Genomic DNA, 13,361 nt, shown 5'->3' with positions numbered 1-13,361 from the left:
GCTCCGGGGGGGGGGGGGGTCACGTGACCTCGGGGGGGGGGGGGGGTGTCACGGGACTTCGGCGAGGGAGGTCACGTGACCTCGGGAAGGCGTGACCTGGGGGTCACGTGACCTTGGGTGTCACATGGGGGTCACCGCCCACGTGACCTCAGGGGTCACGTGACCTTGGGGTCACGTGACCTCAGAGGGGTCACGTGGGGTCACCTTGGGATCACGTGACCTTGAGATGACCTTGGGAGGGGTCACGTGACCTTGGGGGTCACGTGACTTTCCAAGGGTCACGTGGGGTCATCTTGGGGTCACGTGACCTTGGTAGGGGTCACATGACCTTGGGGGTCACGTGACCTTGGGATGACCTTGGTTACGCCGACGGCGACGCCGCTCAAGCCGGGAACGGGCCCCTAAGAGCTGCGCTCTAAAAGGGAAGAGAGCACGCGAGCCCAGCGTTGAGCAGCGCTCGAGCTCGCGCTCCCGCACCTTACAGCTCCCGGTCGCCCAGTGGCGCTTAGAGCCCACTATGTGCTAGTGCCAGTTTGGAAACATAGGCGGTATCCTGCCTCATTAAACAGGCCGCAAGACAGCAAGTGCATATGCAGTCCGGCCGTTGTTATACTAGGAAGTTTCGAGAGTATTTTGTACGGTAAATTTGTATTGTGGCTTGTCTTAATGGAATTATATGCGTGTCTACTCTTTCCCAGGGCACTCTAAGATCTCACTCGTTCTGCCACACCTCTCAGCCTATTGCGGTGTCGACCGGCTCATGCTTCCGGGATATTACTAAAACATTGCAGAGCTGGACAGGAAACAGTTCGATGAAGTGAACATACGCGTTGATGTTTTTATTAAATCCTTTTTGTGTTTTTTTTAATGTTTAAACTATCCTCTCTGTAATGTCATGAACCAACTAGCTCTACTCAAGCCTGTTATTCAATATCTTGGTCAATTGACGAATTATTGCATACAGAAATGGGCGCTGAGATGAGTTTTGCAAACGTGCTTTCTGTAACGGGATAGTCTCTCGGAAAGAAAGAGACTTGTCGAAGACAGTAAGAGCACCTGAGTGATGAAAGACTGAAGGTGAAATTTTTGAAAACAAGCAACAAAGCTTAGAACTTTAAAAAAAGAACGGAACACCTGCTTTAAAAAAACTGATTTGATTAGCTAAAAAAAAAAAAGAAATCGCTTTGCTTTTATGATGTGACTTCCTGACTATAGATAGATAGATCGGGTTTATTTGCGTGCCTGCAAACAGCCAAGTGGCCTGAGCAGCAGTGCACTGTCCTGTACTCAGATACATAAAACTATTATATAAAAACACAATCTGGCGAAAATGTCTGTTTCACCAAAAAAAGCATCGTGAGTTTGTTGCAGACGTGTCATTGGGCAAGTGGCCCGCACATCAGGATAAAACGTGTCTCTGCATTTTGATGTCCTCTCTGACGGTACCCGGAACCTCAGCGACATCAGCAGCTGGGCACAATCAAGAGAACGATGCACAATTTGACGCAGGAAATGCATATCTCTTGCAATTCGTCTATCGTGGAGAGGCACTAGACCGAAGTCAGTGAGCAGGGAATGGTAATTGTAGAAACGGCGGCGGTCGATATATTGGTCGTATAAGATTCTTATAAACTTTCGCTGAACGCTTTCAAAAAGATTACTATGTAACATCGTTACAGTGTTCCAAACCACAGACGCGAACTCGAGGCGTGATCTAACCAATGCACAATTCAGACATGAAGGACACTCAGAGCAACGAAATATTTTGTCATCCGCGAATTTACATTCAGTTGGCGAAGTCCTTGGCCAACAATGTGAGAGACGTGGAGGCGAAAATCTAATCCCGAGTCCACAAAGACACAAAGATCCCATGCATAGAAAACCCGCAGCACTTGCTCTTCAAATATAGTGTAGTCGAAGACTCTGCTTTCCTTTTTCCAAGTAAGGGACATTACTACTGTCTTTTTTGGATTCAGTTGGAGCCTAGTTTTTAAGCACCAATGTTCAGCGGAGCGGATGTCATTTTGAATCTGAATACAGTCATTTACATTTTCAACGACACGGAAAATTTTAACGTCATCAGCGAACATTAGCTTTTTCGAATTTCTGATGGAAGATGGTAGATCGTTACCAAATATCAAAAAACAGGAGTAGTCCAAGGTCAGAACCTTGGGGTACGCCAGATAAAGACGCAAATGTCTCCAACACACAATTTAAAAATCTAACATAAATTTGGCGATTTAAAAGGTAACCTTTAAGCCATGCGCAATACAAAGTGCATAGTCCGTATTTTTTAATTTCAATCAGAGTATCTGATGGTCAACCTTATCAAAGCCCTTGGTCATGTCTAAGTAGACTGTGTCCACCTGACCACGGTTGCATACTGCAGGACCACTATGACCGAAAAAGTCGCTAGGTTCGTCTCCACTGATCTGCCCCTGAGGAATCCGCGTTGCAAAGGTTAATTTTTTTGTTTAAATTATGAGTACAAGCGTTTATATATAACCATCTCAGAAACCTTTGAGAAGCCACAAGGAAGAGACACAGGGCGGAAATGGTTGACATTACAAGTATTTCCTGACTTGAAGACTGGTATTACGACTGAAACTTTGCACCGAGAAGGATAAACCCCATACTGTAAGGACAGATTAAATTTATGTGTCAGGATAGGTATAAATATTTCAGCACATCCTTTGACAAGAAAATTAGACATATCATTACCGCCCGTTGAACGTTTTGGTTTGAGCTTCCGTATCGAGCACATTACGTCATCCCCGGTTACACTGTGGTATGCTAAGGAGTCAGCGAAACCCTCAAATTCAAAATCATTAGGCACACTGTCACGTTCCGAAAAGCAAGCACTAAAGTGATTAGCAAATGCTTGGCTCACTTCTTCTGGCTTGCATAAACTCCTATCGTCAATTTTAAATACAGAAGTGCTGAGACTATCCTTACTTTGGGCCCGAGCATAATTCCAAAAGCAACTTGGGTCTTTTTTAAAATTGTTTTCCAAACCACTGTGATAACGAGCTTCATCTTGAGAATAAAGCTTCTTGACTATTGCTCTGCAGACTGAAAATCTCTGATACCAACAGCCAGTCATGCAGTCAGCTAACGCTTTCTGCTTTTTCTTCGTACAGTTCATGGCGATGTTTCGCGGCTGTCCGGCCCTATCAAGCCCGTGGTATGCCGTGGAGGGAGCGCGCTTGCCGCAAGTTTCCGTGCTGCCACAACCAGACATCTACTCCTCCCGGCAACCTTGGGTTTCTGCTGCACTCCCAATCGTCGCGTCGCCTCAGCACAGCAGTCCAACGGCATCGACATTGACATCGACACTGGATTTAAACTGCCGGCACGCCCCTCGGCCCTTCAGTGGGCATGTGGAACAGCCAGTCATGCAGTCAGCTAACGCTTTCTGCTTTTTCTTCGTACAGGTTGGTCCCTTTCCCCCTTTGCATTGTAAAAAGTCCAACAACCTCTGTCTACTGGTGTTCCCATGCCCACAAGTGCTGTTTTTATGTTCTTGCGAATGTATTTCGGGTCTGAAGCTTATCCTGTCTGGTGATATTGAACTTAATCCTGGCCCAGATAAGAAAGAAGTTCAGACAAAAGAGATGAGTGAGATGCTTGTTTTACTGAGAGGCTTAAACGCTCGTCAGGCAAATTTTGAAGCTGGACAGAACCGAATCATGGAGGATATTCAAGCTATCAAGACTGGGCAAGAGTCAATTGAATTAATGGTAACCGATATTCAAGGGAGGCTTAGTACTGTGGAAGCAAAGATAGCCAGTTTAGACATTTTGGAGCGTGAGTTGTCAGATGTAAAAGAAACTGTAACCTTCCTGTCACGCGAGAACGCCAGTCTGCGATCACGTCTTGACGAATTTGAGGACAGGTCTCGAAGAGATAATCTAATATTTTACGGTGTTCCCGACTCAAACTCTGAGACCTGGGCTGTATCGGAAAGCAAAGTGCATGACGTGATTGCAAAAGAAATGAAGATCATCGTTCCCCCTTAGGGTATCATCCGTGCACATAGGCTCGGTCGTGTTTTTAACCCCAGTAAATGTCGGCCAGTTTTAGTGAAATTCTCATTATTCAAAACGAAAGACCATGTTTTTTTCTCTAGAGGCAAACTGCGCGGTAGTGCCACTTCCGTCGCAGAGGATTTTTTCCCTGCCACTCGTCTTGCTAGAAGAAAGCTGCTCGAATTCGCTAAGTCTCATACACAGTATTTTAGTCTACGCTATAACAAAGTGTTTTTTGATGACAAATGTTTTTCTTACTGCGCGGCCAGGAATGCCGTTTGTGAGGTCCGCGATTTTATCACGCCGAGCAGGAGTTCCATTCGTGTTAATGCTGACCCTGTGGTTGATTTGTCAACGTCCTCACAATAACATAACCTGATACGAAACAATCTTAGTCCTTATCTTTCAGTGCTTTTCACCAACATTCGAAGTGTTCTTCGCAATCGTGATGACTTGTCTTCAGCCATCGATTCTTCACACGCCGACATCGTTGTACTCACTGAAACTTGGCTATTGTGATGTTCTAGGTTCAGGTCAAACCGCCGAAGGAGTATTTCAGTCACACCGTGAGGTTTGATCAAGATATATATATATTAAAAAAAAATTAACAAAAAATAAGAAACGTTCTAGCTATACACAAATATACAGGTCAGAAATTGTCTCACTTTCAGTCCGTCCTTGTGTGGCTGAAGGTCTTGGTGCTGTCTTGTTTTCAGCAGCGCTTGGTTGTTGGTGCGTGTTGTTCCTTGTTGATCGTCTGGGATGCTCTGCTCCGGGACACCGCCGAAGTCGTTCCCCGTGATGTTCCTTGGGTGTTCCTTGAGGCTGGTCTGGGATGTTCTGCTCCGGGACACCGCCGAAGTCGATAATCTTTCCCACCAGCGGCTACTTCGGATCACTACCGAATGCCTCGTTCATGTCGGATGTTGCCGCTTTGGTTGCACACCGCCAAGCTGATGTTTCACCCGACAGTAGCACCCTCGGGACGTTGCCGGGTGTGCTTCCACCTGGTCGGGTTACCGCCGAACAAGAACCCCTCTTCTTCCTCTTTTTTGCCCCCTTCTCCTCCGCCCTGCTTCCTCGACGTTTTCCTCTTCTGCTCAATTTTCCTGTTGTAGCACGACATTTACACCCTCCTCCAGAATTTAGTCGTACTAAATTTCTACACCACGTTGATGCATCATCCCCCTTTTTTTTTTGTTCACGTCCCAGTGTTGATTCATCAGTTTGCGCATCACTTTCACACCCTGAACGTTTTTTATCTGGCCCGCACCCAGTTCACAATTTCAGGTACACCAGCACATCAGCTGCATTTCACTGCCGCCGGTAAAGCACGGCAGTTTGATACTTTAGACCCATGTTCCGGATAAAAAAAACAGGACGCGGGATGGCCAAAAAAACCTGCTTTTTGTGCAAGGCTCGTCAAATTATGAGGCGCTGGAGAAATGCAGCCTTCTGCGTTAAGTCCTTATTTCGAACTCTTTTTGTTCGCCTTCCGCCCATTGAAAAGCATGCGGCAAGGGCCTTAGAACGCGCCTGGTATCGCTGCGCCGCAGCGTTCTTCCGCATCAAAAAGTTCGTCTGCTTTCCTCGCCGTCACCATGGCAACGAACGCCGAATGAATAGAAGCACGCACGGTACCGCCGCGTGAAGCTAGCAACAGCTGACGCCATTTTTACGAATGCCGTCTGCTAGCCAAAGCCGAACGCGGTGTGTCAGATCAACCGCCTCCGCCGGTGCGCCGCTAGCAAAGACGACGAAGCTGAGACACGCCGACGGCGATCGAGCAAGCAACAACACCGCGGGACGGCTGCAGCGGCGGCATTTATTCGGATCAAAGGCCGCCTTCGCCGGTGCGCCGCTAGCAAAGACAACGAAGCTGAGGCACGCCGACGGCGAATGGGCGAGCAACAGCACCGCGGGACGACTGCAACGGCGGCATTTATTGGGATCAAAGGCGCGAAATAAGCAAGAACAATTTTTATTTGAATCATAACACCCGATATCCAAGTTGGGGACCACATACCTTTGCTGGGTCTTTCCTGTGAACTTTTTACAGAGACAGGGGGTGCCGCATTCAAAACACAGCTCCGTTTGCAAAATATGGGGGCCCTGAAGAGGACCGTTGAGACCGCTACCAGAACCTATAACTGACGTAACGAGCACTTGACGAGCGGTTGGCGCATAAGTCGTCTTTACGCATGCAGGCGGGTGACGGGCTCAGCGCAGCGGATCCCTCGAAGTCACCGGGGCCGTCAGAATCCTCGCCCTGTCTGCGTCGGGGCTCTAGATTTTGGCGGCCGCGGCGACGAACGACTGGAATCTATGAGTGTATCCGCGCCTTCTCTCTCCTCCAAAACATGAACTTTGCAAGGTGACCAGTGAAATGGTGGCTCTCGCGCCGTCCACGTGGAAGAGAGTTTTTGACGTGGGCCCAGGTGCCCTCCACCGTATTGGTGTGCGCACCAGTGTTCGGGTCGACAAAGTGCAGCTTGTGGTTAACGGTGAGGTGCGTGAAGCGAGCGTCATCTGCAAGCTTGCGATAGCCAGCCCAACAATCTGTGATTATTCTTGTTCCAGGGCGGACCCACTTGGCTATTAGCCCTTGCAGTGTTTTAGCGTCACGGGTCTCCACGGGAACAAAAAAGCAGCACCCGTTGCAACGCGCCACACCACCGAAAACCCACTGGCCAGGCCTTAAATACCTGCGATGGTACTTGTGCCGACCGATCATACTCTCGTCTAGTTCTACAGTCACGCCTTCGCCACCAATCATGTCTGAATGCTTACAGACGGCATTTACCACAACGTCCCGACAAAGGCTCGCCCAATCAGTTATTGTCTTACTTGCGATATCAGCCTCCCGCTGAATGACGGCGCACGGTAGGTTCTGGCATGCGGAGGATGATTTTCATGAGTTGGAGAAACGTCAGGTGCGTGCGATCCTTCGAAAAAGGAACCGCTCCGTACCGAGACCTCGCCCCGGCACTGAACTTTGACCGGCTTCCTCTTGGGCACCTCACGAGTCATCCACACACCGCAACCCCCCCCCCCCCTTCCCCCCCGTGTAGCCATCCGCAGATCTAGCGCGGACTTGCAGCTTGTCATCGCAGCTTCGCACTTTGGACACGCACGAAAACCCAGGAGCCAGGAGCAGGCCAACGCGCTGAAGCAAATTAATTGCTTCAAGAGGGTCTTTCATGGCGCCAAGAAGACGGCACAAGTTGAACGCCATGGCACTGCGATGCTCGCCTCTTGAAGAATAAAGCGCCGAAGGGGAACTGCGCGCTTCTTTGCATTTATTATATTTATTTCATCCGCCATTTTATACCTCGTGACACAATTCTAACAAACTCATTGGTTGATCTGTCGGACCACACCATCGCGTGACATAAAAAAAAAAGAAACGCCAAACGTATGTCCACGGACGGCATCGTCACAGAGAAGGGAGCAGTCGAACCCAACAACAAAATGAAGTAACAAAGTGAATAAAAATAAAAATAAAAAAATAAGAAGGGAGTCGTTGGAGTTTCGGACGGCGTCTTCTTTGATGAGAGGAGCTGCTCTGTCCAGAGCGGCCAGAGCAGCCGTGCTGCTCTGGCTGCTCGGAATGTTCCTTTTTTATTCTTTTTCTTACTCTACTGGGTGCCACGACCCTTATTTGAAGCTGATTTGTTAAAATAATAACAAACAACGCGTTGGAACGGAGGAGGTAGAGAGTCTTGGCGTCAGAATTTGACGTGGTAGAAAAGAAAAGAAAATAACGAATGCACAATACATACCGTATGCCAAGACCGTTATACTCCGCACTTGGCGAGGCCTTATGACGCAGCCGACGACCGTTAGGCTATTTATTTTGTTTCTTTAGATTTTTTATCGTGACGACTACTCCACTGTGCCTCGGAGTCTCCAGCGGAGATCCGGCAGTTTTTAATTATTATTATTATTATCGTTTGAAGGGTACTCCTTCTATGCTGCTTCGTTCCTGACGCCATAAAAATATGGGGCGGGATTACTTTGCACCACGTATAAAAAATTAAAAAAAAGGCATAAAGACGACTTATGCGTCAACCGCTCGTCAAGTGCTCGTTACGTCAGTTATAGGTTCTGGTAGCGGTCTCAACGGTCCTTTTCAGGGCCCCCATATTTTGCAAACGGAGCTGTGTTTTGAATGCGGCACCCCCTGTCTCTGTAAAAAGTTCACAGAAGAAACCCAGCAAAGGTATGTGGTCCCCAACTTGGATATCGGGTGTTATGATTCAAATAAAAATTGTTCTTGCTTATTTCGCGCCTTTGATCCCAATAAATGCCGCCGTTGCAGTCGTCCCGCGGTGCGGTTGCTCGCCCATTCGCCGTCGGCGTGCCTCAGCTTCGTCGTCTTTGCTAGCGGCGCACCGGCGGAGGCGGTTGATCTGACACACCGCGTTCGGATGTGGCTAGCAGACGGCAAGCAGACGGCGTTCGTAAAATGGCGTCAGCTGTTGCTGGCTTCACGCGGCGGTACCGTGCGTGCTTCTATTCATTCGGCGTTCGTTGCCATGGTGACGGCGAGGAAAGCAGACGAACTTTTTGATGCGGAAGAACGCTGCGGCGTAGCGATACCAGGTGCGTTCTAAGGCCCTTCCCGCATGCTTTTCAATGGGCGGAAGGCGAACAAAAAGAGTTCGAAATAAGGACTTAACGCAGAAGGCTGCATTTCTCCAGCGCCTCATAATTTGACGAGCCTTGCACGAAAAGCATGTTTTTAGACCGGAGTTTGGAGATAGTTTTTTTTACAACAACATGGGTCTAAAGTATCAATGTGCCCAAATTTCCACCCTACCCCTTTTTGTCGATCAAACTCTGCTCAAGTAGTCCGCCCCGATATTGTCTTTGCCTTTTATATACTTAATCCTAAATGTAAACTCTTGCAGAGATAAACTCCACCTCATTACCCTCGCGTTGTTGAGTTTCGTCTTATTCAAATATTCTAGCGGTTGATGGTCCGTCTCAACTACGAATTCCTTTCCGTACAGGTAAATAGCATATTTACCAATTGCCCACACAAGTGCGAGGCATTCACGTTCTATAGCCGCAAAGTTCTTTTCGCTCGCGCTAAGTTTTCTACTGCCATATAACACTGGGTGCAGCATGCCCTCGTGCTCTTGCAACAGCACTGCTCCCAAAGCTTCGTCTGATGCATCCGTACGCAGGACAAATTGCTTAGACACATCGGGCGCTAACAAAATGGGTGGTTCTGCCAGCCTTCTTTTAAGCTCTTTGAAGCTTGTGTCATGTTCAGAGCACCATTCTACTGTGTTACTTTGTCCCTTCCTTGTGAGGTTAGTAAGTGGGGCTGCTATCTCTGCATAACGGGGCATAAACTCTCTATAATACCCTGTAAGACCTAGAAAGGCTCGCACCTGTTTTTTTGTCTTTGGCGTTGATGCTTGTTGAATCTTTTCTATTATTTCCCTCTTCGGTGCGATTTGGCCCATACCAAGCTTGTGACCTAAAAATGTTATCGCGTCAAACCCAACCTCACATTTGTTTGGCTTAACCGTGAGATGATTCCTCTTGAGACATTAAAAAATTTGCCGTAATGTTTGGCAGTGGTCTTCCCACGAGTCAGTGGACACCAAAATGTCGTCAATGTAATGATGTACATTGGGCACCCCCTCCAGGACGGACCTCATCAACTTGGTAAACACTGCAGCAGCCGTCTTCAGTTCGAAAGGCATAAACCGGAATTAGTAAAGGCCCGTTCTTGTAGAGAAGGCAGTCTTTTCTTTGGCTGATTCTTCCATCGGTATCTGCCAATACCCCTTCGCTAGATCCAATTTCGAAAAATATTTTTTTTGCCCGACTCTTGCAAACACTACGTCCGACCTTGGTATAGGTTCAGCGTCAGCCACTAAGACTGTGTTCAATCGCCGAAAGTCAACACAAAGCCTATTACAGCCATCAGGCTTTTTTACCATTATTATGGGTGCGTTGTAGGCGGACGTGGATCGTTCGATGATGCCTAATCTTAGCATCTCTTCCACTTCTTCTTCCATCTCGTCCTGGATGGCAAAAGGCAACGGATACTGCCTTACAAACACTGGCTCTTCTGTCATCAATCGAAGTTTGCATTGCAATGCATTTGTTCTGCCCGGTACGTCAGAGAATATATCTTCAAACTCCCCGATCGCGTCAGCAAGATTTTTCTTTTGCTTTTGACTTAATTTAGGATTGATGACCACATCCTGCGCACCCTGTTGCCTTTTTAGACTGGGCGTCGTGATCTCCCCTAAGTCTTCAACCTCATCCTGGACCACCATCACCCCACAACTTTCATTCTTAGTTTCGCGACCTACGTATTTTTGTAACATGTTTATGTGAAACGTTTTTCTTTTGTCGCCAACCAGCAGTTCGTAGTTTAAATCGCCTTTTCGCCTCGCAACTTCGTACGGTCCCTTCCACTGCATGGTTAGTTTGTTGTGGTCACCGGGTAGCAGTATGAGCACTCTGTCGCCTGGCTCGAACCTTCGAGCCTGGCTTTTCCGGTCATAGAACCTTTTCTGTTTTGTTTGTGCCTCCGCCATGATCTCATGCGCCACTTCACATGTTTTCTTCAGTTTGTCCTTGAGTTCGATCACGTATCCGTATGATGTTTTTAACTCCTGGTTTAAGCTTTTATTGGACCACAGCTCCTTAAGGATGGTCAAAGGACCTCTCACATTTCGCCCGTACAACATCTCAAATGGTGCGAATCTTAGCGACGCTTGTGGTACTCCTCTATAGGCAAAGAGGAGTGCCGGGATATACCTATCCCAGTCCGTGGGTCGTTCTTGGCTCATTCTCTTCATCATTTGCTTGATGGTACCATTAAATCTCTCTACGAGCCCATTACACATTGGGTGATATGGCGTAGTTAACAACTGCCGAAAGGATAATAGCCGTCCTATCTCTTTCATAAGATTGGAAGTGAAGTTCGTACCTCGATCACTCAGAATCTCCTTAGGTACTCCGTACCGGGAGAACATCTCGACTAGGGCTTCTGCCACCTGCGGGGTATCAATGGTTTTCAATGCCACAGCGTCCGGGTACCTCGTGACTACATCAACCATTGTCAAGATATATCGGTTTCCCTTGCTGGACTTCGGGGTTATTGGTCCAATGATATCTATCGCTACCCGATGGAAGGGTTCTTCAATTATGGGCATACTCATGATTGGGGCTTTTTTCACGGTGCCGTTTGGTATAGTGCGTTGGCACACATCACAAGACCGTATGTAACGTTTCACGTCGCCTTGCATACCAGGCCAAAAGAATTCTTCCGCTATTTTAGCGACCGTGCTCTTTACCCCCTGATGGCCCGACATTATTCCATCGTGAGCCAATTCCATTACAGTCTTTCTAAATACCGTTGGTACAATGAGTTGGTGTCTCACGTCCCCGTCGCTGAATTCGACTCGGCGGAACAACAAATCATCCTTCACGACGTATTCCGTTGTTACGTCACATCTCCATTTCCGCACTCGTTTATTCAGACTTCTAAAACAGCTCTGCAGACTCTCATCCGACTTTTGCTGCCCCGTTAATTGAAGAGCTGTGACTTCTAGCAGCTCTATAACCGGCGCCTTGAGCTGGGGCAATTGTTTCTCTTCACTTTTGTCCGTTCTTTTTGCTCCTGCTGCAAATGACACCTCGTTATGAATCTGCTCTGCATTCAACGCCTCCTTTTCCCCGATTTTTTGCAGTAGTCGGTCGTTCTCAGCATGTGATGTAACGCTGTTCAATGAATTAGACGGCGTTTCGCCAAACACTTCATCTCCCTGGTGACGCATTTTCTTCGTACTTGTGCCCCACCCTGAATCCGGGCAGTCCACTTTTCTAGCCCCTGGGATGTTACCCAGTATGAGGTCATACAGCGGTTCTTCTATGCATTTGGCACGTACTTCCCCCGTGTAATAAGGTGTATCTATGTTGATTATCGCTTCAGGCATAACCCTCATGGTGCCGTCAACCAGGATAACCCCAGTGGACGTCCCTGTGAACTCCTCACTTCGTACCAGCCTTTTTCTTACTAGTACTGTGTTGGTTCCACTATCTCTCAGCACTGATATCTTAATATCATGTAACCTCCCTTCGACCACCGGCATCAATATGTCGATATTGTGTACTAAGTAAGCGTCAGTAACATGTTCAAATCTTGTATTTGTTATCGCTCCCTGCTGTTCTTTGTTGTCCCTCTTTAATGCCTTCTGTCTTTTATCCAGGACACACGCTGCTTTGTTCTGTGAGTGATTGGCGCACTGCCCAGCTTTGTGTCCCATTTTGCCGCACTCCCAGCATCGTACTCCTGCCTGATTTTCTCTATATCCGCTTCTGCAGTCAGTTGCCTTATGCCCAACCTTACTGCACAGAAAGCATCTAGGCGATGGTCTTCGGGCTCCTCCCGTTTGTCCAGTACCCTTACTGTTCTCGCCGTCTGGTCTCACTGTTGTACAACCCCCATCTTTCATAGCACCCAGATTACATTTTCCCTGGGCTTCCAGGTACTGGTCAGCTAGCTCTGCCATTTCTTGCGCTGCGTTCACGTTACGTTCTTTTAGAAAAATGGCCAGCTTAGGGTGACAGCAACTAAGGAACTGCTCGGCAATCACCCTGTCCCTCACTGCCTCGAACGTCTTCTCTGTCTGCGCCATTTCGAGCCACCTATCAAAATAATTACTCAATCTGGTACAGAATTGTCGTCCAGTTTCTGCCTCCTCCGGCTTGCTTCGTCTGAACTTTTCTCTAAAACCGTCTGCAGTTAGTCTGAATCGTTGGAGCAAGGTGATCTTAACCTTCTCATAGTCTAGGGAGTCAGCTGCTGTCATCCTCCCGAATGCGGTTAAAGCTTCACCCACCAGGCAAAGACTGAGGGACGTCGCCCATTCCTCCTTCGCCCATCCTTGTCCTACCGCAATCCTCTCAAATCTATGCAGGTAGGCATCTAAGTCATCGCGTTTCTCGTCAAAGGGCGGCATCAATTTCTTCAAGCACGCTCGTCCTCTTGACTGACCTTCGCTCCCTCCGTCTGTTGTCGCTCCACTGGCGCGTTGTGTTTCCGCAAGCTTGATCTTAAGCTCTATCATAGCGATCTCATGTGCCGCTTTCAGTCTGGCGTCCTCCCTCTCCCTCTCAGCCTTCTGCTGTTCCCTCTCATGTTCGAGTTTGGAATCTTCTCTAGCGTGCACTCTCTCCTCTCTCTCACGCTTTCTTTCCTCCTCCAGAAGATGCAACGCTTCCTCTTTTGTTAGTCCGAGGGAGCTTCCCAAAGCCATTATCTTTTCAAAATCCATTTCAAACTTGTTGGGAACCGTT

The 13,361-nt window shown here is 48.0% G+C and overlaps 1 protein-coding gene across 1 annotated transcript in view; it reads right to left on the bottom strand.

Annotated features, from left to right (window-relative positions):
* The window catches only part of LOC120845266, a 103,472-nt gene extending 90,772 nt beyond the window's left edge, over positions 1-12,700 (bottom strand). Inside the window, exon 1 of the mRNA XM_040217098.1 lies at positions 9,967-12,700. Coding sequence (XP_040073032.1) covers positions 9,967-12,700 — 2,734 coding nt within the window. The remainder of the gene's footprint in view (positions 1-9,966) is intronic.
* Between the last annotated feature and the right edge of the window lie 661 nt (positions 12,701-13,361).

The sequence above is a fragment of the Ixodes scapularis genome, unplaced genomic scaffold (assembly GCF_016920785.2).
Source record: "Ixodes scapularis isolate PalLabHiFi unplaced genomic scaffold, ASM1692078v2 PGA_scaffold44__24_contigs__length_19508400, whole genome shotgun sequence".
Lineage (NCBI taxonomy): Eukaryota > Metazoa > Arthropoda > Arachnida > Ixodida > Ixodidae > Ixodes > Ixodes scapularis.
This window is presented reverse-complemented; position numbering and strand designations above follow the sequence as displayed.